General features: G+C 45.1%; 2 protein-coding genes across 5 annotated transcripts in view; both read left to right on the top strand.

Annotated features, from left to right (window-relative positions):
* The first annotated feature begins 78 nt into the window (after positions 1 to 78).
* eif1axa (eukaryotic translation initiation factor 1A X-linked a) lies at positions 79 to 4,349 on the top strand. Its single transcript, XM_026998461.3, has 7 exons — positions 79 to 268; positions 1,840 to 1,923; positions 2,328 to 2,431; positions 2,761 to 2,811; positions 2,896 to 2,977; positions 3,196 to 3,287; positions 3,796 to 4,349. The coding sequence occupies exons 1-7, from the start codon at positions 253 to 255 to the stop codon at positions 3,799 to 3,801; spliced, it is 435 nt and encodes a 144-aa protein (XP_026854262.1). The 5' UTR covers positions 79 to 252; the 3' UTR covers positions 3,802 to 4,349.
* Positions 4,350 to 5,353: 1,004 nt separating this feature from the next.
* Positions 5,354 to 25,077, top strand: part of map7d2a (MAP7 domain containing 2a) — a 21,000-nt gene continuing 1,276 nt past the window's right edge. Inside the window, exons 1-18 of one of the 4 annotated variants that reach the window (XM_035526728.2) lie at positions 5,354 to 6,110; positions 8,763 to 8,873; positions 9,367 to 9,468; positions 9,591 to 9,668; positions 10,224 to 10,387; positions 11,983 to 12,082; positions 13,814 to 13,906; positions 16,621 to 16,736; positions 16,959 to 17,065; positions 18,613 to 19,034; positions 19,596 to 19,722; positions 19,975 to 20,095; positions 20,544 to 20,624; positions 21,634 to 21,684; positions 22,215 to 22,263; positions 23,178 to 24,180; positions 24,416 to 24,687; positions 24,916 to 25,077. The exon at positions 24,916 to 25,077 is cut by the window's right edge and continues 1,276 nt beyond it. In XM_035526728.2, the coding sequence (XP_035382621.1) occupies positions 6,068 to 6,110; positions 8,763 to 8,873; positions 9,367 to 9,468; positions 9,591 to 9,668; positions 10,224 to 10,387; positions 11,983 to 12,082; positions 13,814 to 13,906; positions 16,621 to 16,736; positions 16,959 to 17,065; positions 18,613 to 19,034; positions 19,596 to 19,722; positions 19,975 to 20,095; positions 20,544 to 20,624; positions 21,634 to 21,684; positions 22,215 to 22,263; positions 23,178 to 24,180; positions 24,416 to 24,674 (3,027 nt within the window). In that variant the 5' untranslated portion in view covers positions 5,354 to 6,067 and the 3' untranslated portion in view covers positions 24,675 to 24,687; positions 24,916 to 25,077. Of the gene's footprint in view, positions 6,111 to 8,762; positions 8,874 to 9,366; positions 9,478 to 9,590; positions 9,669 to 10,223; positions 10,388 to 11,982; positions 12,083 to 13,813; positions 13,907 to 16,620; positions 16,737 to 16,958; positions 17,066 to 18,612; positions 19,035 to 19,595; positions 19,723 to 19,974; positions 20,096 to 20,543; positions 20,625 to 21,633; positions 21,685 to 22,214; positions 22,264 to 23,177; positions 24,181 to 24,415; positions 24,688 to 24,915 lie in introns of all 4 variants that reach the window. The other 3 variants (XM_026998404.3, XM_026998407.3, XM_026998406.3) reach the window with 3 other exon arrangements.

The following is a 25,077-nucleotide window of genomic DNA, read 5'->3' as shown; positions in this document are numbered from 1 at the left end:
AGCAGTAGGACTCTAGAAATGATCGTGAGCAAAAGGACTTGAATAAAGTTTTTTGAGCTTTCTGTTACACGCAGGCGCAAATCGTTGTCTTAGGCGGAAGTCGTTTCTAGTGGACGAGGGAAATAGCGTTAGCTAGGTAAAAACGCAAGAAATATCTTAACGGTCCACGCTTTTCATTCCCTACCAGAGTTTAATTACTTTGCATCAGATTTAAAGTACGCAAGTGGAGCGGTAAAACCTTCGCCTATAACGATGCCGAAGAATAAAGGTAAGACAAAAACAATGACTAATGTCTTCGATCGTTAACGTGTGTTGTATTGGGTGTCTGGGTGAACTACCCGGCCTTTACGGGCAATGCGGCAACGTGACCCGACGAAAGCGCCCCTTTACCACGGCGCTGAAGTCCAATCTGCCAGCCTGTCCTCGTTTGCTTGAGGCATTTTATGCCAATTTGGAACAGGTCTGAGTATATTGTGGAGATACTGATTGTGTCTTTTTACTCTTAGATGGCAGTTTAATCTTCTCTATTAACTGCGAATAACACAAAACCTAACGTTAGCATGCTGTGGCTAACTTGTGGGAAAGCGCTAATGTTAGGCCCCCGTGTAGAGACTTGCGTAACTAGCTGGGGTAGTTTTATTAAGCTTTGCCTATTCCAAGTCGAGGATTAATTGCACTTTGGCAGGGTTGCTTGGGCTTCACACCATGTTACTGACTCCATGATACCATTTTGGGCCATTTCCGTCATCCAGCAAGACTTGTATTTATGCCTTCTTGGGAATGTCTTTTGGGGTTTTATTTTTTGTTGTTGTTTTGTTTAAACCCCCCTCCCCCCTTTATGCCAAACGGTCCTGGTACGATGCCGTGTAATTGTGAAAAAGCAATTTTGCAATTATTAATAATGCAAATATAACCAGTCAACACCCGCTAGCTTCCCACCATAATGCGATCATTGTTGAATTCAATGCACTGAATCAAAGACCTGAATGAGTGTTCTATTTTTTAATATTAATAGATATTACTACCTAATGAAAACACTGCATGTCAACTTTTTGGGCAAAGACTAAGCAAGACTAAGTAATGTACAGAAAGAGTAGCGTTACATAAAAAGGCTACAGATACAAACGGCTCCGTAAAATCAGTCAGATGTGGTGTACTTTAAAAAATTTATTTTCTTTCTTCTACTTTTACTTGGTTGAGGGAAAAAAGATGCATTGCATGCAATAATATGGCCAGTTTACGAAACAGCTTTTCTCCCTTCAAGCAAAATGACGTCCCTGTGCTGTAAATGGGATCGCTTTAATGTCAAGGAAAGTGGAGTTTATTGTACTTTAAAAAAAATAAATTTAAATTACCTTTAGCAAGTTTTGTCAAACTTGTGCAGTCCTGTAAACATTTCATTAACGAATGCAATAGCTAGAATAATTCATGCTTGAATTGTTCGGTTTTTGCAAACCAAAAAAAAGCATGAAAAAATTCCATGTCTTGAAATCAGTTTATGCTTTAATAAAACATCTTGTTTGTCATCACTTCTAGTTAAATCCTTCTTTTAGCTGCAGTTCTGTTGTTCTTTCTGTCTGCAAGAGTGAAAACCGACGGTAATTCTAATGCATATTTCTGTGTCAAGTGTTTTACATTGTTGTTGTTTTATCTATACCTCTGAGCCCTTCAACAGGAAATAAATGCTCTTAAGGAACTAAAACTTTCTGATGTTATCATCATAAGGTCCGCTTGGCTAGGGCAACTACCCACCAGGAAATGTAGCCCACATAAAGGTTCAGACATTATGCAAACGTGTTCGTCCCGGATTCACCCTGCACTCTTTCTGTGTTTGTGTAGGTAAGGGAGGGAAGAATCGGAGGCGTGGGAAGAATGAAAATGAGTCTGAAAAGAGAGAACTGGTGTTTAAGGAGGATGGCCAGGGTGAGTTACCAAGGCAACAAACATGTATATCACCTAGCCTTGGATGTCAAGCTGTGTTTTGAAGTGTTTTGTCCACACGGGCTGGTGTGTGATCCCTCAGTAAACCTGACATGTTCAAACGCACACACTCGCACATCAGCTCTGAAGGATACAGTATGAAAGAAATTCACTGAAAGCATTCAGTAGATAGGGCGTTAATGATGCTTTTAATACTCAGTCATCACTTTGTTAGCGTTGGACATTACCTTGCATAGCCTTGAGGGTACCATTTCTTATATATTTATATTTTTAAACTGCACAGACCTCACTGAGCTCTAATAAATTATAATTTTTTTTTTTATTCTAGATCAGCGGCTGAGCTTCACAGTGGTGCTGTAGTCATGGGTACTTTGTCTTTGTTCTAGAATATGCCCAGGTGATTAAGATGCTCGGCAATGGGAGGCTGGAGGCTATGTGCTTTGATGGGATGAAGAGGCTCTGTCACATCAGAGGAAAACTCCGGAAAAAGGTACACTGCTGATCACCTCTCATGTCCACAGACGGAAGCCACTGAAGGGACAGTTCAACCGAGTAGTGCTAATGGAGCCTGCACTCAGTGACTGCTAATGTTGGCTGTTAGCATTGTTTGGTCAACCCCTTTACCTCAGTAAACCATGATCTGTTGTTTACCATGATGTGTAAGCACATCTTCAAACATGAAATGCTAAGTGGTGGTGATGACAAAGAAGAGAATTGAGTCAGGCCTTCCCACCCATGTACAAGTTGCTAGCAGATGAACATCTGGAGGGTTCCATGCTGTTTCCATCACACCATGTAACTGTCTGTCTCCTCCTGTAGGTCTGGATTAACACATCTGACATCATCCTGGTGGGACTGAGGGATTACCAGGTGGGTCTCAAAGTTGGATAGGAAACCCATGTGTTGTGGACTAATTTAGATAATCCAGACACACACTCTCTCACTCTCTGTCAGGACAACAAAGCTGATGTCATTCTGAAATACAATGCCGATGAGGCCAGGAGTCTGAAGGCCTATGGAGAGCTTCCAGAGCATGGTGAGCATCATCACTGTAACTACAGCAGATGGTGTGCTGTTACTGTTACTTAGTGTCTCTGTTTAAAACCCCTTTCAGCTTTTTAATGTTTGAGAGTCACTTTGATTAAGAACTATTGTCCGAGTCACACCCAGCAAAAGCATCACCCATCTGACATTCTTTCTCCATCTCTCTTCTATATTTCTCTCGCTCACGCATCACTTTGCTCCTTCCTGTAGCTAAAATCAATGAGACGGACACGTTTGGACCTGGTGACGACGATGAGATTCAGTTTGATGACATAGGAGATGATGACGAGGACATTGATGATGTAAGTTTATTGTTGGATGTGTTACCGTGCGAACTGCGTCATGATGACGATGGTCTTGGTTATTGTTTTCGTGTCCTTTACAGTAGATGTGAAAAAGCTTTGCACTTGGAAGAGGTGATCTTTGTATCTTGAAGTTAAAATTTGTTGTGTGGAAAAAACACTTTAATTGCTTAACCCCTTTTTTAAAAAATGCTGTTAGGATCTTTTCAAGCTGTCATTTCTGGCACCCAGTATCATTCATGTGCTGATATTCTGAGCAATCCATTCAGTATCATCTCACTCCTGTCTGTGTGAGACTTGTTAGTTGTGTAAATCTGAGCTTTGTGGTGCTGTATACACCCGACGAGTCTCAGAAAGACCAGCCAGCCCAGGTTGAACTGCCTTACTGGTTCATCTTTAAGGCTCTGCAGGAGTTCAGCGCTCATGTCTTTACAATCTCTGGTAGCTTCTTGAGTCAGTGTATCTGCCATCTCTCATGTGAGCTCTGTGTAATATTTCTCTTTCACAGATCTGAGTCTGGACTGAGGAATGCTGGTGGCCTGTTGTGTTTATACTAAGAGAATCTATATTGGACTCTTCTGAATGGGACAGACTCCATTGCGCTATCCCCACTAAATAATTAGATGGAGTCTTCTCCCATCCTCCACCCATGAAACGCCCGACTCACTACAAGACTGCTCCTTCCACCAGTCTAACAGATGAAATAATCAGTATCTCATACAGGGACAGACATTTCAGACTGCATATTTTTGTTATAGTTTTAATGTATTTATATTTTATTTCACCATATGCGGTGGAATTTAAGGTTCAAAGTACAGAAAACCAGAATTTACAATAAAAGTCTAAACCCATTGTAATGTATGGCTTGAAGGGGGTTTTCTTTTCCAGTACATGGATATTGCAGTGATTGCACTCTTTTACCAGTAGACGGAGCAATATGAACAGCAACCCAAACAGCCACACAGAGGAAAGGGCCTGTTCCAACTGCTCTGTCTTGATCCAGTTCTCCCGTTTCTTTTTTGTCTTCGCGGGGCTCTAATAAAAGCTTCTGTCATGTTTTTACGCCGTTCTGGGTTTCTCCTTGTATTATTATTTTATTTTATTTTTTTTAGCAGTAAAAGGTGCATGAGCTCGGTTTGCTCTCTCTTTGCCCTCATTCAGTTTGTGAAATGGCTTTCTCTGTCCTTCCTCTCCCTGGTAGCCGCTCGTTCTGGATTGAGCTGGAGGTGACTGCCCAGCCAGACGTGTTTAACTTGGGCCTTGGCCAGTTGCTGTGGGCAATGTCACAGCTGCAGGTGACCCCCACTGCCCTCATCCTGTCCTCCATGTTATTTGCTGTATGTACTGTGAGAGCTTCAGCATCTCGACTCGCTGACATTTCGTGCACTTGAAGTGCCTGAAGGATGGAGGATACATGAGAATCAGGAATTTCGCGCCCCCCCCCCTCCCCCCCTTAGTTAGCATCAAAAGTTAGAAAAGTTTAATCTTGTAACCCGCTGCTATGCCTGATAATTAGCAGTGGAGAATTTATGTGAATGTTTATGCCTGTCTGTAATCTACACTGTTTGAGGGATAGGTGAATTAGGTGAACGTTTTTGTTCTATGTATATTTATTCTACCCTCCAATACCCTCACCCTCCGACTTTTCTTGCACTCTGGTTTACTATTGTTCACCGCATTCTCTCACTCTCCCTTTCCTAAAATTATACTTCGTGTTTACAGTGGTGAATTTTGCTCTTGCAATTGGTGTTCCTGGAAGAAGTTCAAAATCAAATTACACGCAGCAATTAAGACGAATTTAAAAGGAAGCAAATTAGATTGCATTTGAAGGCATATATGCCTCTAATTACGCTGGCTTTTATCGGGAGGTTGATATATCGTTATTAAATAACCTGACTGCGACGTCGTACGAGTTTAATGGATCCGAGTAGATTTTACTTTACAGTCGAATCCAGCGTATCACGTGAGCACAGGTTAGACCAGCTTGCAGATTCGGTGGGTTTATTGATTTAGAGATGAAGACAAGCACTTACTCGGTAGCACAATTCCATCAGCGCACACTGTAAGGTGGGAGTGCTTCGGAGGGACGATCCGAAATGCACGCAGGTTGGTCTTGCTTTAGAAGAGCAGGTGCAGCTGTTTACGCTGCTGCTCTGCAACACCCGTGTTCGGCCCGGGGCTGCGGCAGCCCGTGCCTATAATACACGAGGGACAGATACAGTCTCAAATCACATCTGCGGCATTTGATTGTGTGTATTCTTATCTCGCTAATCGCTGTTGCTATCACGGGCCCCGGGGGAAAACATTATGGAAATAATCGAAGTATTATATTAGTTCTCCACGTGGACTTCATGGTAATATATCCACGACGCTGTAAATTGTTATTTGACGAACTTTTGGTCAACAGTACTCGCCGCTTGACCTGCGTAGTCTGATCACGGTATGTCATCAGTGGATACAGTAAATGCCGTACTTGACGTTTCTGAACTAGCATCTCATGGTCTCGACGGCCTATACATCCTTTAGTACACCGTATCCTTTCGTCATCGGGTCTAGCCTCGGCAACGCCAGCCAACCAAAGGACGCAGCATATTTTGCTGAGACGCAGGAAAGAGGATATGCTCTCGGCAGCGCAGCGCCACAGGCTGTCCTGCGGTACCCGAACAACCTGGTGATGCTCTTTCTGCCGGCTTAAATCTTTCGGAAGGGCTTCGCTGCGGCTCTCGCGTTGACATTGCGTCTTCAGGGAACTGGACGGACACTTGCCGGTGACCACGAAGATGGCGGAAAACGCGGGTAACACCGAGGACAGCGCATTGACAGGTGGGGAGCGATTATTGAAATGCTGTGTAGTTGTTCTGGTGTATACATGCGCCCGTACCCCGTTGCCTTTTGCGCTTTTTATTGCAGAAAATAGGGTATCGCACAATAGGACGTGGGCTAAATATTGGTGCGTAGTCTAGCACGGAGACCTGATTCACTCCATGCAGACTAGGAGGATCAGGAACAATGAAAACCTCACTGTTATTGTGTTTGGTTGGCTGTCATTGAGTTTCACTCCGTCACGGTGCGAAAAGAGACAGTTAAGCAGTATGTATTAATTATGCCTGCTTTTCCATTCGTGCTGAAGATTATTTAATAACTGAAAATCCCTGCCTTCCACTGCAGTTGATGTTTTATGTGATATATTTTTATTTGTTTGCTATAAGGAATTGTCGTTGTGGATTTTTTTTTTTCTTCTGTGTATGTTTGTAAGGTTTTGAGAAAACAGTGACCAGACTATGAAGACTGGAGTATAACGAGATTAGAGGAGTCCAGTCTGAGATCTGTGCACTTGTGAAATTGATGGCAAGAACTGCATCCAGCTCACAGGGCAGACATCAGAGCCTTGTGCGTGTTTTATGGGGGATGAGACATAGAAAGAGAGAGATTGTGTGTGTGTGTGTGTGTGTGAGAGAGAGCAAGAGAGAGAGACTAAGCTCTGTAACAGCCATTTGCTGGATTGAGCTCTTTCAGTAAGGCTGTAGAATCATCGTGATTCTGTGCTCTTCCCACCCATTTGACTGAGTCCTCTGACTTGCTCAACACTGCTACAGGGTGTGGTCCCCAAACTCAAAAAAAGACACAAAGAGACACAGCAACCCCTGTTAGCCTGAGCTCATTAAACCCTGTTTGTTCTACGAGACTGTACAGAAGAATGGGTTAACAGCTTTAGCTACTTATGCTGGACTTGTGCTGGACTTGAGTTGTTTCAAGTTTCAATACACAGATTTTCCAATTTAGACAGGTATCCAATTTAGCCAAAAGTCTAGTCTGCAAGCCTGCCTAGAGAGACTTTGCTGTTTGCGTCTCCCTATAATGAGTGGTATTGATTTTTTCCTCGGCTGGAATTCATCAGGAATTAACTCCCAATATCTTTGTCTTCTGTTTTAACAAGATCATGGCCCTTCCCTTCCACCACTTCTTGACTATTATTGCATCATTCAGAATCAAATAATTGAATGGCTGTTGGAAAAGATGCTTATATCTCATTGGCAAATTCAATTTGTGCTGTAGTTTTGTGAATAGTTCTTTCTGTATAGGACAGAACATTAATATTCGGAGCAATACACAAGACAAGCCATTTCGCACCATTGATGTCTGCTCATTAATTGGTTGCCTTGACCAGGTCTTCAGCAGGACTTCAGTGGATTAAGCCTCTTGTTCTGCCTGGCTGCTTTCTCTTGCCTTCCTGTTCTTAGCCAATCATTTCAATTAGGGATAATAAAAAAATTACCTACAATTGTCAGTCGCCCTGCTGTTGTGTCATTGTAGATACAGATGTGAGTCCTATGCACACACACTGGTGTGCTGCATTGTCTGCTGTTCTGTTTTCTTCTGCATTTATCAGGGCATACTGTGTAAAGCATCTATTACTGTTCTACTCTTTTCTGTTCTGCTTCTCATCGGAAGATTCTAGAATCACTGCTATGGTGACTGTGATGCGCTGGCCCAGTACCAGGATGCTGCTGGACGTATGAATTGTGCCAGTCAAAGTCTTGTAGCTCTTGTGACCTTCACAGGGCCTCCAGAGAGAGGGGTCATTCCAGACTCCAGAGCCCAGTCATGGAGGTTACTGTTTTGTCTGTATGTCTGTGTCTCCGCCTGTTTTTCTGTGTGTGTAAGTACTGCTGTTAGCATCTGTGCATTCTCAGCACTGTTAAGTAATCAGCTGCTAATTGGACGTGTTGTTAAATGTGGAATAACAGCTTCAAACCACTTGAGGAGGGTCCTGTTAACAGTAATCACTGTAATGATCATTGTAATGATAATGTAATGTATTTGAAAGACTGTGTGAACGCATACATGTTTGGGAAGGCGGGAGGAATTGCAGCCATCTGCATGATTGTTTTTTTGTTTGCGTGTGTGGGGGATAGTGGCTGTTGTATCTTTTCATGTTTGTCGGGGATAGTGCCCGTTGGACGTGTGTGTGTGTGTGTGTGTGTGTGTGAGTGATGAAATGGCAGGCTGTGGGATTTGGATGCATGTGATGCAGAAATAACAGCGTTGGATTATAGCTCTAGTCCAGAGGAAGTGAAGCACTGTTTCAAATGCACGGTGTTTCTACCCCATGGCTGTCCTGGATCCTGCCTTTACTCGTCCAGAACGCAGCGCTGCAGTGATCTCGCACATCCCCCCCTCCCTACACCCATACACGCCTGCAGCTCTGCTTCAGTGGTGGCCAAAATACTTCGTTAGAATAGAAAAGTTTTATACATTTGTATAGGTATTTATGAACATTTTTGTGTATTGTTTCGGTGCTCTTGTACTTTCAGGTAAAGAACATTCAGACTCTATCACAGTCGTCCGTTATTGCGGGTTTTTTAAATCTGGAAGGGCAAAGATTTTTTGTATGCACGCATTTCGGTGTGTACTTTTCCAAATGCTGAGGATGCAAGGATATAAGGATGAAATACACTATTTTTTCTGTCACAGTTAAAATGATGGCTTCTTCGCCTGCTTCTGAAAAGAAACATCGGAGTAATGGCAGTGCCGCCCCTGCTCACCAGGCAGCCAATCACAGCAGCTCTGTTGCTGGTAAACAGAGTAAGCTCCTCCCCTACTGTGTGCATTGAGCGATGATGTGTACTGACATACAGAAATGTAAGTGAGACTGGGATGGGAAAAACTCCAAGGCAACTAATGGGTAATTTCTAAATGTAAATTAATTGACAATTGGATGAAAAATGCAAGGCTGCTCTACCTCTATATGTCATGCGTATTTTTAGCTTCAATTCTTTAGCTGAAATAACTATGTCTAGGTCTATATAAACACTTTGAACTTCCTCAGTGTATGAAGGGTGCTATAAATAATCTTACCGTGCCTTGCCTATATAAAATAACAATGTCTTCGCTCCCACTCTCTCTCTCTTGCTCTCTCATTCTCTCTCTCTCTCTCTCTCTCTTGCTCTCTCATTCTCTCTCTCTCTCTCTCTCTCTCTCTCTCTCTCTTGCTCTCTCATTCTCTCTCTCTCTCTCTCTCTCTCTCTCTGTCTTACTCTTACTCCCTCTTTCACTTGCTCTCCACCTTCGTCGATAGCTGAGTCCTTGACCCCACCGGCTGTTACAGAGAAGAAACCCCAGACCAATGGGCAAGCTTCGCCAGTTCGACCTCCCGCCATCAGCAACAACAGCCAGGCAGGTAAACAATGTAAGTCCCACCTTCTCTGGTCTGCCATGTCATCCACCACTGCGCTGTCACACCCTGTTTTCCAACCGTTACACCCGGTATCTCCCAAACCTTCGGCCGATGTGTTCCCCCAGGCCTGGAGGGCTTTCTGAAAACGGACGACAGGATGCGGCTGGCAAAGGAGAGGCGAGAGGAGAGAGAGAGGAGTCTGGGTAAGTGGGTCAGGCCTTGCCATCCTCTTCACTGTCGAGTCTTGTGGATCGAGGGGGATATGATGCACTCGACGACCCGACCAAGGGGTTTGGCACGTGTGTACAACAAGCTCTGTTTGAGCCTTAATGATGACCTTGGAGCTTGATGGCAGTTGACTGTAATAAACACACAGTCCCCTCCCTCCTCTATCTCTGACATAAAAGAGATTCGGAGCCAGTGTGGAGTACAATTTCAATGTTCAGTAACAAAACCGTTTGTTTTGCTATTCTTATATTGTCTCAGTATTCCAGCTAAGTAGGTCTATGTTTCATTACTTGATCATTTGGATTTTGTGAGGCTGATGTTGTCTTAACTTGAAGGGTTCAGGTTATGGTATTAAGGAGTTTCAAATGCAGGATGTTTAAGGAACTTGCTTTGACAAGTAGGTCAAGAATGCTTTGTGCAGTGGCAGTGAGAAGCTACCCAATTCTACCCTAGATGCTTTTGTTTAGTGTCCCTCCCTCTCTCTCGTTCTCTCCCTCCCTCTCTCTCGTTCTCTCCCTCCTTCCCATCAGCGGCAAGGGAGCAGGCTATTCGAGAGAAGGAGCGGCGTGCGCAGCTGCAGTACGAGCGCACGGTGGAGGAGAGGTGGAAGCGCTTAGAGGAGCAGAGGCTGAAGGAGGAGCAGCGCAGGGCCGCTGTGGAGGAGAAGAGGAGACAGCAGCTAGAGGAGGAAAAGGTCAGGGCACAGAGGTCATAGGTCAGGCCTGTGGAAGTAAGTGGCAGGAGGTGGATTTTTGTATCTGAGTACTTTCATGCATACTGCAAAACTGAGGTTGGGTCAAGTGCGCTCTCTCTCTCTCTCCCCCTCTCCCCCCTCTCATTAAGTTAATCAAATCCACCAAGGTCTTAAATCACATCCTCTCATTCTCTCCCTGCAGTATCTGGTGGAGTCACATTACATGGACCTCACTAAGGGTGAAATTAAGAATTTGTTAGCAAAAACACATTGTTAGGTGCACTTGAAGATGTATTTGAAAAGAAATTTTGAGATAAGCGATATAATGAAAGTGACAAGTCTGGCTGGGTTTCCATAGAAATTGGTTTTGTTAACAGTGTGCCCCTCGTCTGATGCTAGACAGCTTAGTCTTACACAATACAGAATAACACACATTCTTTAACAGACAACAGTAAACAACTGTACCTGAAAAAGTGCTGTTTGAAATAACGTTTTCAGGAATAATTTCAAAGATGCAGCAGTCATCTACAAACCTTTGATGACACACACACACACACACACACACACATATATGACATGCCAGTTACCATGCAGCTATCATATGCTGTTTCCCCAGTCCCCAGAGACTTTCATCCGACAGGCTAATGTCATCATAGAAATATTTGGCATTTCCTCTCCTCTGTCCTAATCCTGGGAGACTGGTCTCACCCACATCACCCAAAGAAAAGCCAGAAGCTTTTTTTAGGTTGTGATGATTTTTTTTTTTTTTTTTATCGATCAACACACAATGCCGAAAGCTACCATGGAGACGCCCCACTGGACTGGGTCTTGAAACTGATTGTCCATGGGCAGAGTTATGGGATATGACATCATCAGGATGACATAAATCATGGCCAATTAAAGTGTCATCTAGAGAGTGGATTTTGCAACAAAGTACAACTGATGGTCTCCATGCAGTCCTCTCCAGCCTGGTTTTACAGGCGTCACTCAGCGTCTGGCTAGAGAGTGACGGGCTGGAGGTCAGTTAAAGTGCTGATCTTAAATGTGCTTTGCTGCTGCAGTGAACATTCAGCACACATAGCTGAGAGAGAGGGAGTGACAGAGTCACACAGACAGACAGACAAACAGACGGTTCAGGGAAGGAGGAAGACTATGAGATGTTAGGTGACCCCAGGAGAGATCTGACTGTGTGTGTGTGTGTGTGTGTGTGTGTGTGTGTGTGTGTGTGTGTGTGTGTGTGTGAAAGAGAGAGAGAGCGATATGCTGGAACATGGAGGAGAGTGTCATGGTGTTAGTCGACAGATGGAACTAGAACAATTTTCAAAAAAAGCATGTCACACATATTTACGTCCATACGCACACAGGCACGCACGTACACACATAGACATGCTCACGCGCACACACACTGCTGCATTAGCCTTCTTCTCCTAACCTGAAGAAAGGTTAGCCTGTGCTCTGGAAAACTGATTTGCTACTGGGAGGACAGAAAAATGAAGAGGGACAGACAGGCTGGAGTAAGAGAGTCAACTGAGAAGCAAAGACGGCTTTAATGAATTGGCCTGAGTAGTGAGTGATGGCTGTCCGTGTGCTGGTAGGAGCGACTGGAGGCCCTGATGAGAAGGTCTTTGGAGCGCAGTCTGCAGCTGGAGAACAGGAGCAAGCGTTGGATATGGGGAGGGAACGGATCCGGACATGGTGAGTACCAGTGCTCCCGGGAAGGGGGAGAGAGGGGGAGGAAAGCAACAGACATCTTTTTGGCGAGTGACTCGCTGAGCGGTTCAGCAGTCTGCGCGTCATTATAGAATCAATATTTTGCTGTGAAGAGTCAGAGAAGGGATAGCCATATTGGGAAGCCTGTGCTCTTTAGCTGGGAGCTTCATGGGTGTGGCCTCCACTGGCCAGCGAATCCTTGAGGAGGCCATGAACTGAGTGCTGATGGATCTCACTTTCACAGTTTAGTGGTGTGTTTTTTTCAGTAGGTCCACAAATAAAGATTGAGATGATGGTACATAAAAAGGCTCGCTGTTATTTCATATTTATATTTGCTCAAGTCTTGATCAAATTGCACTGCTTGTGAGGTTTCAGTTTCCTCATCTGTGACTTCACCTGGGTCCTGAAAAACATCTTGGCTTTTCACTGATAGTTAACCTTTACAGTGCTGTGAGTTTGTGTGTGTGTGTTGGTCTCTTCCAGCCTGGCTTTATAATTCCCATCCAGTTTAAATGTTATCTAAAATTGTGTGTGTGATATATACATAACAGTGCTGCTGTATCACTCTGTTTGTGTGTGTGTGTGTGTGTGTGTGTGTGTGTGTGTGTGTGTGTGTGTGTGTGTGTGTGTGTGTGTGTGTGTGTGCGTGCATGCGACAGGACAGTGGAGCTCAGAATGAATCAGCATGGTACATCTGTTACATCCGTTATTCAACCATGAGCATTAATAATTTGAGGTTGGGGATTAATTATGGATCTGGGGATATGCTACTCTGTGCTGGAATGGCTCTGAGGCCTCTTTGCACAGATTGCATTTTGGGTCCTCTCTGGTATCTGGTATCACACATATTTTTATCATTTACCCAAGTGTGTAAATAGGTCATTATATTTGCTGCTGGTCATCTCAAGAAATGTACACTGGAAGCTTGACTTGGAGAACTGCCTCACATCCTTTCTGTAGTGAGCCTTCTCTTTGGTTACACTCCAACACCAGCCACCTATGGTTTGTCCCAGGAGGGCACTTACCATTGAACTGTCCTCAACATTCAACCCAGGCAGCATCCAGGCCTCCATGCTCTCCTGTTTCAGAAGTAAGCACATTGCAGCTTCCTAGCATTGGTAGATTTTTGCCTGACCCAGAGATCAGACCCTCAGAAGTGCCTTAGCCACTGCACTAGTACACCAGAGAAGATCCAAGGTGTAGACTGCGTAAATCAGCCTCTGGGACAACAGCGTGTCTGTGACGCTGACAGAGAACGCATGCACTGAGAGACACAGCCAAGTGTAAGGGATCATATACATGAATATATGCAAGACGTGTGAGCTGGACACTCCCAAGTCCAAATGGGAGAAATTATTATTATTTAAAATGAAGTGCACAAAGTTTCCAGAGAAACAGGCCATCTTGGATAGAGGTCCTTCATCAACTGTGCAAGCAGCTTGATATTTGATGAATGAGTGTAAATTTTGGATGTGTGTGTATGAGACTTCATCCTTCTTTCTTGCTCACTGAGCTCAGGTGTGCAAAAAATACTTTGGGGTATGTTTCAAAAGTGTGTTTCTGTGTGTGTGTGTGTGTGCTTGCTCGGATACAAACACAAACACACACACACACATACACACACACACACACACACACACACACAGACGGAGGAACCAGCCCATCCATAATGCTCTGCTCTCTCTGCTCTGCTCTGGCCCTGCCCCTGTTGCCCAGGTGACTGGGAGAATGCCCCCCCTCTCTCTGCTGCCTCTGTTTCCCCCTATGACCTCGCCGCCCCCTCTCCTGCTGCCAGCGAATCAGGCAACGGTATGAACCCCAGCCGCCCTCTTTTCCCCCACCCCCTGCCTCTTCTCCCCTATTGACTGACATACTGTTCCTCCAATGGCATGCCAATACTCCCAAACAGCCTTGTCTTTCATTGTCCCGTGGCAAATGTATCATTTCACATACTATAGAGGAATTAAGTAATTGTAGTTTGTGAGGGCTGTTTTGTGTTCTGACTACATTTGGACCTCAATAATTAATTGCTAATTTTTTTCATCAATAATCCAGGTGTTTTGCTATGGCAACTGAAGAGGCTCAAAAAGAGTTGCTCTCTAGGACACTCAATAAATATTAGTGTATGCTGGTTGTTAGTTTGTGCCAGATGTTAGTGTGTTTTAGGGGGGGATTAGTGTATACTGATGGTTAACATGGGATTTAATTTTAGATGCATGTGCTGTGAATCTGAAGAGAATCAACATTACTTTTTAATATAGTAAAAATCTAATAATTTTATTTGATTGTAAAACTGCTCATGTTAGAAAAGCTGGGCCAGATGGGTAGATGTCAAGTGAATCAATTTTGGTCTTTATATCTAGAGCTCTGCTGAGCGGAGTGCGTCCCACCAGTACCTTGAATAGGTGAAGCAGCAGGTGTGAAATCACAAATTGCATCTTTGGGCCACGGAGATGCTGAGATCAGTGAGATGCTATGAACAGTGAAACTGAGAGCAGTGTTTCATTGCTAGGAGTGAGACCTGGGAGCAGTGAGACTCTGGGGGCAGTGAGACTCTGGGAGCAGTGAGACTCTGGGGGCAGTGAGACTCTGGGAGCAGTCAGGCTGTTTAAGGCTGTGAGATCAGTGAGTCTCTGGAAGCGATGACACTCGGTAAGACTGTAAGATAAGTGAGACTCTGGGATCAATGAGACTGTGAGTTCAGTGAAACTCTGCAAACTGAGACTGAAATCAGTGAGACTTTGGGAACAATGACAGTCTGGGAGCAGTGAGACTGAGATCAGTGAGACTCAGGAAGCAGTGAGACAGAAATTAGTAGACTCAGGTAGCAGTGAGACTGGGAGCAGGCTGTTGGGAGGTAATAAGGTGAGCTCTGTGTGTCTGGCTGAGCTGCTTTCCAGGGGAAACAGTCAGGCTGCAAACATGCTTGTGTGTGTGTGTGTGTGTGTGTGTGTGTGTGTGTGTGTGTGTGTGTGTGTGTGTGTGTGTGTGTGTGTGTGTGTGTGTGTGTGTGTGTGTGTCTGTGTCTGTGTCTGTGTCTGTGTGTGTGTGTGTGTGTGTGTGTGTGTTCTCCTGCATGGGCCCTGTGTGTAGCTCAAACCAAATATTTGTGAAAGCATGCCATTATGTGTCTATGTGTGTACTGTGTGTGCTTACCCTAGTGTTTGGTGGTGGTGTGTTACATGTGCAATTGCAGACCAAATTTTTGATGGGTACTTTAATTTATATGGCCTAAGATGGTTTTTTTCCCCCTAAATTCTAAAATGTTTCTGTACCAGAGGTTTGTTTTTGTGAGAGTTTGCAATTAATGTGAGTCACTTTCTCATTTTGACACAGTCATTCACACCCATACGACATGTTCTCACACTGTATCCAGAGTGCGTCACTATCTCTGCGTCTTGGGTGTGTTTTACACGGAGAGGATGGTGTCACTGATATCCACTGCTTCCATTGTTCTGCCGAATTTCCTGAACTGTGCTTTCCTCCTATTCCCCCTCATCATCTCGTATTTCATTTGTCCTGCTCACCGTCCCTTTATTGTCCCTGTCTCTGTCCATTCCTCCATCAACTCTCTCAGTTAGTCCAGCATCGTCACTGAACTGCTGTGGGGAACTTGCAGCTCTGCCATCTCTCTGCGCACGTGCACACACACACACACACACACACACACACACACACACACACACACACACACACACACTCACACACACACACACACACACTCACACACACACACACACACACACACACTCACACACACACACACACACTCACACACACACACACACACACTCACACACACACACACTCACACACACACACACACACTCACACACTCACACACACACACACACACACACACACTCACTCACACACACACACACACACACACACACACACACACTCCACACACACACACACACTCACTCACACACACACACACACACACACACACACACACTCACACACACACACACACACACACACACACACACACACACACACACTCACACACACACACTCACACACACACACTCCTGCTGCAACAGTGCTGCCGACCTGTGTGTGCCCTGCCCACACTGCACAGCTAACACAGACACATACACATGTATATACACACACACACGTCACATACATAAGCACTCAATCGACATGCACACGGGCCAGGCTGTTTGTGCATACAATATAACCTTCAGCTACACAGTACACACACAGACATACTGGTATCTTACTCCTTCAGTAGGTTGGGCTGACCCCATAATTTTAATCTTGCAGATGTATGTGATTCATGTATTTGTTTGCACGCTGTCCTAGGTATGCTCACAAGCAGTGTCTTTGTGTGTGCGTGTGCAGTTGATGAGTACTGCAGATTTATTGTTTGTCTGTGATCTTTCTCAAGCATTATTGTCTCAGAATTACTCTCAAGATGACAGGTAGAGCTTCAGCATACCTCAAATAACCTCAAAACAAACTTTTGCCACTGACCTCTAACCTAGAAGTATCTCACCTCTCTTCCTGTTCAGTTACCTCCAGTCCCCACAGGTCGCCGTACCGAGGGTCACCCAGCCGTCGCCGAGGCAACGCTGCGTTCACTGAAGAGCTTGGCAGAGGATCCAACACAGCTCCCAGCACCCCAAAGGTCAGGAGGGATCAGGGCTACAGCAGCCTGTTGAGTTTGGCTGAACTGAACTGGATTGATTTGAACAATCACACCGAAGTTTGCATAAAATTTTATTTAATCAGTTCCAGATTAATCGGAAAATGTGCTTGACCCACATAACTTCTACAACTACAAGAGTTTTCTCACACGTGTGTGTGTGTGTGTGTGTGTGTGTGTGTGTGTGTGTGTTTTTCTGCACAGAGGGGGAGTTTGCGCAGGGAAAGGGGCATGATCTCTCCGGCTACAGGGTCGCCTGTGAGGCGACCTGATGATGTCATCCATCGCTCCACCTCCCCTGCCACACCAAAGTAGGTCACAGACATGCTAACACACACCTTCACAGACACAACCACACTGAGCGTGATACGGGCAGGGTAAGGAACACCCCCGTTTTAAAAGCTTTTATCCAGATCTGCACAGACAGGGCGATATATCTCCCTCAGACAGAGTCTATGATGCTCTAGGAGAGATGGAGGTGTGCTCTGTACCTCCCATGTGAGGTTGAGCAAACCCAGCCCATCAGGGGTCAACATCGGCAGCTCTCGTAGACACCAGACATCTGATCACTTCGGGCCCAATCCTCATGCAGGTCTAATAGTCTTGAAGCTTAGGTTTCTGAAATAATACTCTTACATTTACATTGTGCGTTTACTGCATTTAGATGCTTTGTCAAAATAAGTATTAGCTCTATATCAGACAATAAGTGCAGCAAACAATACCAAACAAAACATCCTAGAATTTCATTTACTCAACAGTAGTATGAATTTCATTGGTGCAAGATCAATGGTTATGTAAATATTCCACAAATAGATAAGTTTTCGTTTGAAGACTACAAGGGACTCTTGTGTGGACAGCCAGTGGATGTTCATTCCATAGAGAATAGTCTCTATGCTTGTCTTCCATGAGACTTGAAGTATGGTGTTTCAGTCTGAGCCGTACTTGAGGTTCAATGTACAGTTCGGCCTTTGACCACTGACCTCATGTATCGAGGGGCTGGTCCACTTTTGGCTTTGTAGACGAGCATCAGGGTTTTAAATCTGATGTATGCAGTTACTGGAAGTCAATGAAGGGAAAGCAGCAGTGGATTGATGTGTAAACTTCAGAAGATTGAAGACTAGTCATGTTGCTGCTTTCTGGATCAATAGTAGAAATCTGATGGCCTGTAGAGGAATGTCAGCAAATAGCGAGTGACAGGAGATTGCACAAGCGCGGGGGTAGCTTCCTGTGAGAGAAAGGGCCGAATCCTTCACATGTTACAAAGGAGAAATCTGGGTCAAGTTTGAAACATGAGTTGAGAATGACAATTGGTGGTCCAAAGTTATGCCCAGGCTACATGCAGCGTGAGATGGTGATACAAGGGCGTTCCCGTAAGAAACAATATGGTCATGGTAAGGGTTGGGAGTCCATAGGATGTACAGAAGCTCGGTTTTGCTGGTTTGTCCATGAAGTAAAATCAGTCAAGTGTGCTGGAATCCTGAGTGTCAGAAGGTGGGAAAGAAAGAATTACTTGGGTGTCGTCAGAACAGCAGTGGTAGGAGAAGTCATGAGGTGATATTATATCACCAAGAGAGTGAGTTTACAAAGAGAAGAGAAGATATGAGACTCTTACTCTCAGTACCTGGCGTATTAGGCAGATACTGCAGTTTGTGTTCTCACACTTAATCCAACCCAGTTTAAAAGCAGCATGTTTGGATACTTTGTTGGCCTTAACTTTGTTTACAGTTATGTCCTTTCTGTCAGTGTACAATCCTGTCCAGGAACTCTAAAACAGTTTGATCCAGGCATCTTAGTCAAGCCACGAGAGAGCAGGATTGTTTGCCTTAACTGTTGTATGTTTGTCTGTATGTGTCTGTAGGCTGACCCCTAAGAGGCGCAATCAGTCTCCTGTCACTGTCCGTCAGTATCCAGTATCTCCTCTGAGACATAGGCCTGCCACACCCAACGCAGACAGCAACAAGGGCCCAGACGACAAGGTCACCAATGACAAACAAACCACAAAAGTCAGAGGTCAAAATCCTGGAGATAAAAAGCACCTCCAAGATGAGGAAGCTTTGAAAAAGAGCCCCGATACAGCGACCCCAGGCATAGCTGGGAAAATGGAGTCACCCGTTCAGAAGGCCTCCAGCCCAGGGACTCCGGAGAAGGGGTCCAACTCTACAGCTGCAGCGGCCCCAGGGCAGAGGGGCCCTGCCATGGGCAACCAGGAGGAGCAGAGCCTGAAAGCAGGAAGCACACAGAAGCACAACACAAACAGCCTGACCACAAACAAAAGCACAGGTGACTGACACAGCTGATCCCATCTCAGTAACAGTGTTCTTTGGAACTGATGTAGTCTTTTACCCACATAAATATCTGAAATTTAAAATTCAGCTATTGAGAATTTATCTTAAGCATATAGAATATTATCTGTATTACAATTACTGAATTATGTTTATGAATATTCAACCCCAAAAAAGTATTCTTGGGTTGAATATTCATAAATATAATAAACCACAGTGTTCTACCTAAGTACTGTAATGTTCAGCTTGAATGAGGTAGTGTCTATCCAGACACTGGTGTTGTCATTTAGTTTTCATGCAAAAGTAACACATTTGTAATTATTCTTGGTAGATGTTTGATGCTGTGTGGACTGTGACACAACTGGATCTAAACTTATCAAACATAATCGCAGCATGAATAAAAATTGTCAGATTGGTTACAGAAATTGAAGTTAGGCTTTGTTTGCATGTTTGTTTGCAAAATCGTTGCATTTGTAGATCACATGCATATGCATCTGTACTTTAATAATGTGGACTTGTGTGTTTTTGTTATTTTTTTCCTCTGTTTCCCTTTTTACAGATCAGTCGCCTGCTACCCCGGCAGAGAAGGCTGTTACCAGGATGACAGATGCAGAGGAGGTGTCTCGTCTGCTAGTGGAGAGACGGCATCTGGCTCATGTCCAGAAGCAGCAAGAAGAGCAGGAGAGGTGTGTGTGTGTGTGTGTGTGTGTGTGTGTGTGTGTGTGTGTGTGTGTGTGTGTGTGTGTGTGTGTGTGTGTGTGTGTGTGTGTGTGTGTGTGTGTGTGTGTGTGTGTGTGTGTGTGTGTGTGTGTATTTGCATGCATGTTATGAGGATATGTAGTCTGCTTGTATAGTGTTTTGTTTCGGTATTTATTTGTACATATCTTGAATTTGAAAGGGGATGTACATAAATGGTCATTATATTTTGTGTGTGTCAGGATAAAAGCAGAGTTAAGAAAGAGGCAGGTGGACATGCAAGCTCGTGAGGAACAGGAGACCCGGCGTGAGGAAGATGAGCTCAGGGCCAGGAAGAGGGAGGAAGAGGAGCTGGAGAGAGAGGTTAATATGAGCTCAGAATGGACACTGTCTCTGTTTTATTAGTGCTTACAGCAGGAGCCCAGTGAGTCCTCACATAGAATAGAATGTTCTGGACCCAACCACTCAGCTCTGGACCCTATCAATTAGAACAGTAGCTAACAAGAGTAACTAGAATATTATACATATACAGTATGAATGTACATTGGTGTATGTGCATTGCTTAATCTGTGTGTTTGTTTGTGTGCGCACGCGTGTGTACATGCGTAGGCAGTGGTAGCTCAGTGGTTAAGGTACGTGAGTTGTAATTGGAAGGTTGCTGGTTCAAGCCCCACCACTGCCAAGTTGCCACTGCTGGGCCCCTGAGCAAGACCCTTAACCCTTAGTTGCCCAAGTTGTCATAATTGTAAGTCACTTTGGATAAAAGCGACAGCTAAAGGCCATAAATGCACATGCGTGTGTGTATAATCAGAGAGAGGTTGTGGAGCGTCAGCGGCAGGACAGGGAGCTCATGAAGCAGCAGGAAGAGGAGGAAAGACAGCAGAGGAAAAAGGTTTTATACCACTTTACAAACAGCTGGACACCATCACTGCTTCACATCAACACTTTCTAAACAGCATCTTTACCCCATCACTGCTTCACATCAACACTATACAAACAGCTGGACACCATCACTGCTTCACATCAACACTATACAAACAGCTGGACACCATCACTGCTTCACATCAACACTTTCTAAACAGCATCTTTACCCCATCACTGCTTCACATCAACACTATACAAACAGCTGGACACCATCACTGCTTCACATCAACAATTTACAAACAGCTGGACACCATCACTGCTTCACATCAACAATTTACAAACAGCTGGACACCATCACTGCTTCACATCAACACTATACAAACAGCTGGACACCATCACTGCTTCACATCAACACTATACAAACAGCTGGACACCATCACTGCTTCACATCAACAATTTACAAACAGCTGGACACCATCACTGCTTCACACCAACACTTTCTAAACAGCATCTTTACCCCATCACTGCTTCACATCAACACTATACAAACAGCTGGACACCATAACTGTTTCACATCAACAATTTACAAACAGCTGGACACCATCACTACTTCGCATCAACACTTTAAAAACAGCTGGACACCATCACTGCTTCACATCAACACTTTACAAACAGCATCTTTACACCATCACTGATTCACATCAACACTTTACAAACAGCTGGACACCATCACTGCTTCGCATCAACACTTTAAAAACAGCTGGACACCATCACTGATTCACATCAACACTTTACAAACAGCATCTTTACACCATCACCACTTTGCAGCATCATGTCATAAACATCTTTACACCTGCATCACTTTACCAACACCGCTGTTATGCCACTACATCAGTATGTTATATAATCTATAATTTGTAAACCTAAACTTTATACTGTGACCTCTTTGTAAACCTCACCTTTACATCATCACCCCTTAACAGTCAATGTAAATTGCAACACAGGCAGGCTAAAGCAGTGTGTGGATCTGTTTGCAGAGAATTGAAGAGATCATGAAGAGGACGAGGAAGAACGAAGGGGAGTTGAAGGTACTTGTCATGAAACTGTAAAATGTGCAAAATTAAAGTTTTTTTTTTCTAAAGTCTCTTAGAAGCATCAAGTGCCCAGATAGCAAACAAGGCAAACTTGGGAGACTTGAAGCTGCGATTATGGGATAAAGTGGTAAAGATACATTTTGCTCAGCCAGGTGCTTTTATAACTGCTGCCTGGAACTCGATCATTTCATTATTCATGTACCTCACAACATGTGGCTGACGTTATAAAGTGCGTGTACACACACACACACACACACACACACACACACACACACACACACACACACACACACACACACACACACACACTTTTTACACTCACCTTCACCACAGGCCTACACCACTGCAGTGTTTGTGCACCTCGTGCCGCTTGTATGGCTTGTTAAAGCCCACAGAGAGGAGCAGATGTAGTGGGAGTCTGGAGGAGAGGACTTAAATAGACCAGGTTTGCGTCAAAGGAGGAAACTAGAGCAGAAAGGAATGACAAAGGCTGAAGTAGCATAATAACCTCCATATTTCCGCAGAGAGAGGACAGCCAGGAGCCTCAGTCACCCTCCCCCCTCTCCCCTCCAGGTACGTCTGCCCCACTCTCACTTTCTCGCTATGTCGCTCTCATTTAAAAAAATAAAATAAAAAAAAAAAGCATTGTGGCCAGTGTGTCTGTTATGGTCTGTTATAATTCTGTATGATCGTGCGTTTAGATACATCTCGATGAGCGGGACGAGCACTGCTTGAAATCCGCTAGAACAGGCCTCCTGACTGACACCACACCCTGTCTATAAATTGAGGAAGAAGGCAGTGATTAGCCTGACTTTATGGGATTAGCCGGACTTTATGGGATTAGCCGGACTTTATGGGACTTTATGTGATTAGCCTGACTTTATGGGACTTTATGTGATTAGCCTGACTTTATGGGATTAGCCTGACTTTATAGGATTTTATGGGATTAGCCTGACTTTATAGGACTTTATGGGATTAGCCTGACTTTATGGGATTAGCCTCACTTTATGGGACTTTATGGGATTAGCCTGACTTTATGGGATTAGCCTGACTTTATAGGACTTTATGGGATTAGCCTGACTTTATAGGACTTTATGGGATTAGCCTGACTTTATAGGACTTTATGGGATTAGCCTGACTTTATGGGATTAGCCTGACTTTATGGGACAGCGGGTTTTTCTCTTGCCTCTCTTGGCTCTTCTTTTTCTGAAGCTGCCTACCTATGCAGCTACTGCAGTAACAGATCTGGTTTACTAGATAAGACATTAAAAATGCACGTCTGCGACCTCTAGTGGCTGCTGTGTGTACTTGCAGCATGTCAGTCGGACGCCGTGCTTTACTCCTGTGCCAACGTTTGCAGGTTTCCAGTAGCTCGTCACTGGAAGGGATTGCAATCCTTCTGTGCTGATATTTTTGTGGTTTAAACCTAGGCACCAGGTGTGGCTGTGATTAATGTAATATTTAGCAGTAATTTTGTGCATTTGCAGGTGAAATCCAGGTGGACTCCAAGCCGGCCAATGAGGTGAAGGCTCCACCTTCTGGTGCCCCGGTGGGGTCTGCCCCAGGTAGCCAGGCTCCTCTCATTGGTGCCCAGGTGCGCTCCAACCCAAGCAGCCAGGCTCCACCCACTGTTGCCCAGGCACGCCCCACCCCAGGCAGCCAGGCTCCACCCACTGGTGCCCAGGCAGGCTCCGCCACAGACAGCTGGGCGAAGCCACCTGGCACACCTAGCAGGCAAGGCAGCGCAGAAAAACGAGTGGAGAGATTTGTTGGGAGCGAGAGTATGCATGCACCTGCGCAGGTTCTGCCAAGGAGTCCCTCCCCAAACGGACAGGCCCGCAGTGCAAAGGCTCTGGATCAGAAGGGCAACAGAGAGCATGAGAAGCCTCAGAGCAACTCCACTCCAAGAGACGAGGTGAGAAGGGATGAGAGCTCCCCAGCGAAGGGGCGGCCGAGCCAGCCGAAGGCCTCGGCTGAAACCAGTGTTCAGAAACCCGAAAATATCCAGCCTCCAACCCGGAACAGAGAGCGTGCAGTTGCCCAAGAAAAGGCCCGCGCCCTGGTACTCGTGCCGCGCCCTCAACTGCATGCCAACAGCATAAGCCCAGCAGTCACCCAGGAGCAGAAAGGGGAGGCTCAGGTGAAGAACCTTGCGTCTGAGAAGGCCACAATCCTGCACGAATCATGGGCACTCCTGCAGAAGAGTGCTGCAAAGATGTCCGACAGTCCCCAGGTGAATGGCCAAGGTCACCAGATGAAATCCCAGATCTGCACTGCACAGGTGAAGGCTCAGGCCACTCCACAGCCTAATGGACAGGCACCTTTACCGGTGATGTCAAAGGGGGTGGTGAAAGAGAGAAGCCCTGCCTCCCACCCCCCACTTGCTGTGTCACGGACCCCGCCTCCTCTCATTACCCTAGAGCCTCTAGAGGGAAGGCAGGGAGCAAGGGAGAAGAAGTCAGCTGATGAGGTGCAATCAATGGAGATCAGGTGAGTCCGCAGGGCGGCCGCGTTCCAAATCAATTTCCAGTTCTCTGTTAGGGACTGTCATGTCTTTTTAAGGGTAAACTCTTCTTTGGCTAAATTAAAAGGAGAATCATATTCTTTCTGCATCAATGTAGATTGCTGATACAGAGTGCAGAGAGTAAATACTGAGTGTAGTGTTGATAATGAGTTGACCTCCAGTCTGACAGTCTGACCCTTGCCTCCCCTCACGTCCCATTAGCCCTGTGTCTAAGGAGGAGCTCATCTCCATCCCGCAGTTTTCGCCGGTTGCAGACGTGCGGCCAAACAGCATGAGTAAGACGCGGGCATTGGAGGACCTGCTGGATCTGACTGGGCAGGTGGCCTACCCCAAACTCCCACCCAGCACTGCCCTGGGAGACTGCAACAAGAACCTGATCGAGGGCATGTGCAGCCCGGGCTCGGAAACCAAGGTCATCGCCAACAACCCCCCAGCCTCCAGCAAACTCAACATTCAGTAGAATGGAATGGGAGGTGATTTATAGTTACATACACACACACGTGCATACACACACAGACTGGAAGAAATAGTAATACAATTTATACAAAAACATAAATACTTCAGAATCATGTCCATAATAACAATGCGTTTTTACATGTTGAAGACGTGTGTGTTTGTGTGTTTGTGTGTGTGTGTGTGTGTGTGTGTGTGTGTGTGTGTGTGTGTGTGTGTGTGTGTGTGTGTGTGTGTGACTCGGACAGATTAAGTGAATGGCAGATCAGCAAGGCTGTGGATAAAGTGGGCGATGAGGAGCAGAACAGTTCTCCATGGGAGATGTTTACTGACTGCTAGAGAATGGACCTTCAATGTGGGGTGACCACCTTCACTGAACGCTTTGCCTGTATGTCTAGTGTTCTGTATAC

The sequence above is a fragment of the Electrophorus electricus genome, chromosome 8 (genome assembly GCF_041902795.1).
Source record: "Electrophorus electricus isolate QZ-2024a chromosome 8, ASM4190279v1, whole genome shotgun sequence".
Classification (NCBI taxonomy): Eukaryota; Metazoa; Chordata; class Actinopteri; order Gymnotiformes; family Gymnotidae; genus Electrophorus; species Electrophorus electricus.
Note: the sequence above shows the minus strand (reverse complement) of the source record. Positions and strands in the feature narration are given on the sequence as shown.

Coding starts and splice junctions, on each gene's coding strand:
- eif1axa (XM_026998461.3), top strand. Junction 2,432..2,760: donor GAGGAAAACTCCGGAAAAAG/GTACACTGCTGA, acceptor CTCCTCCTGTAG/GTCTGGATTAACACATCTGA. Junction 2,978..3,195: donor TGGAGAGCTTCCAGAGCATG/GTGAGCATCATC, acceptor TCCTTCCTGTAG/CTAAAATCAATGAGACGGAC.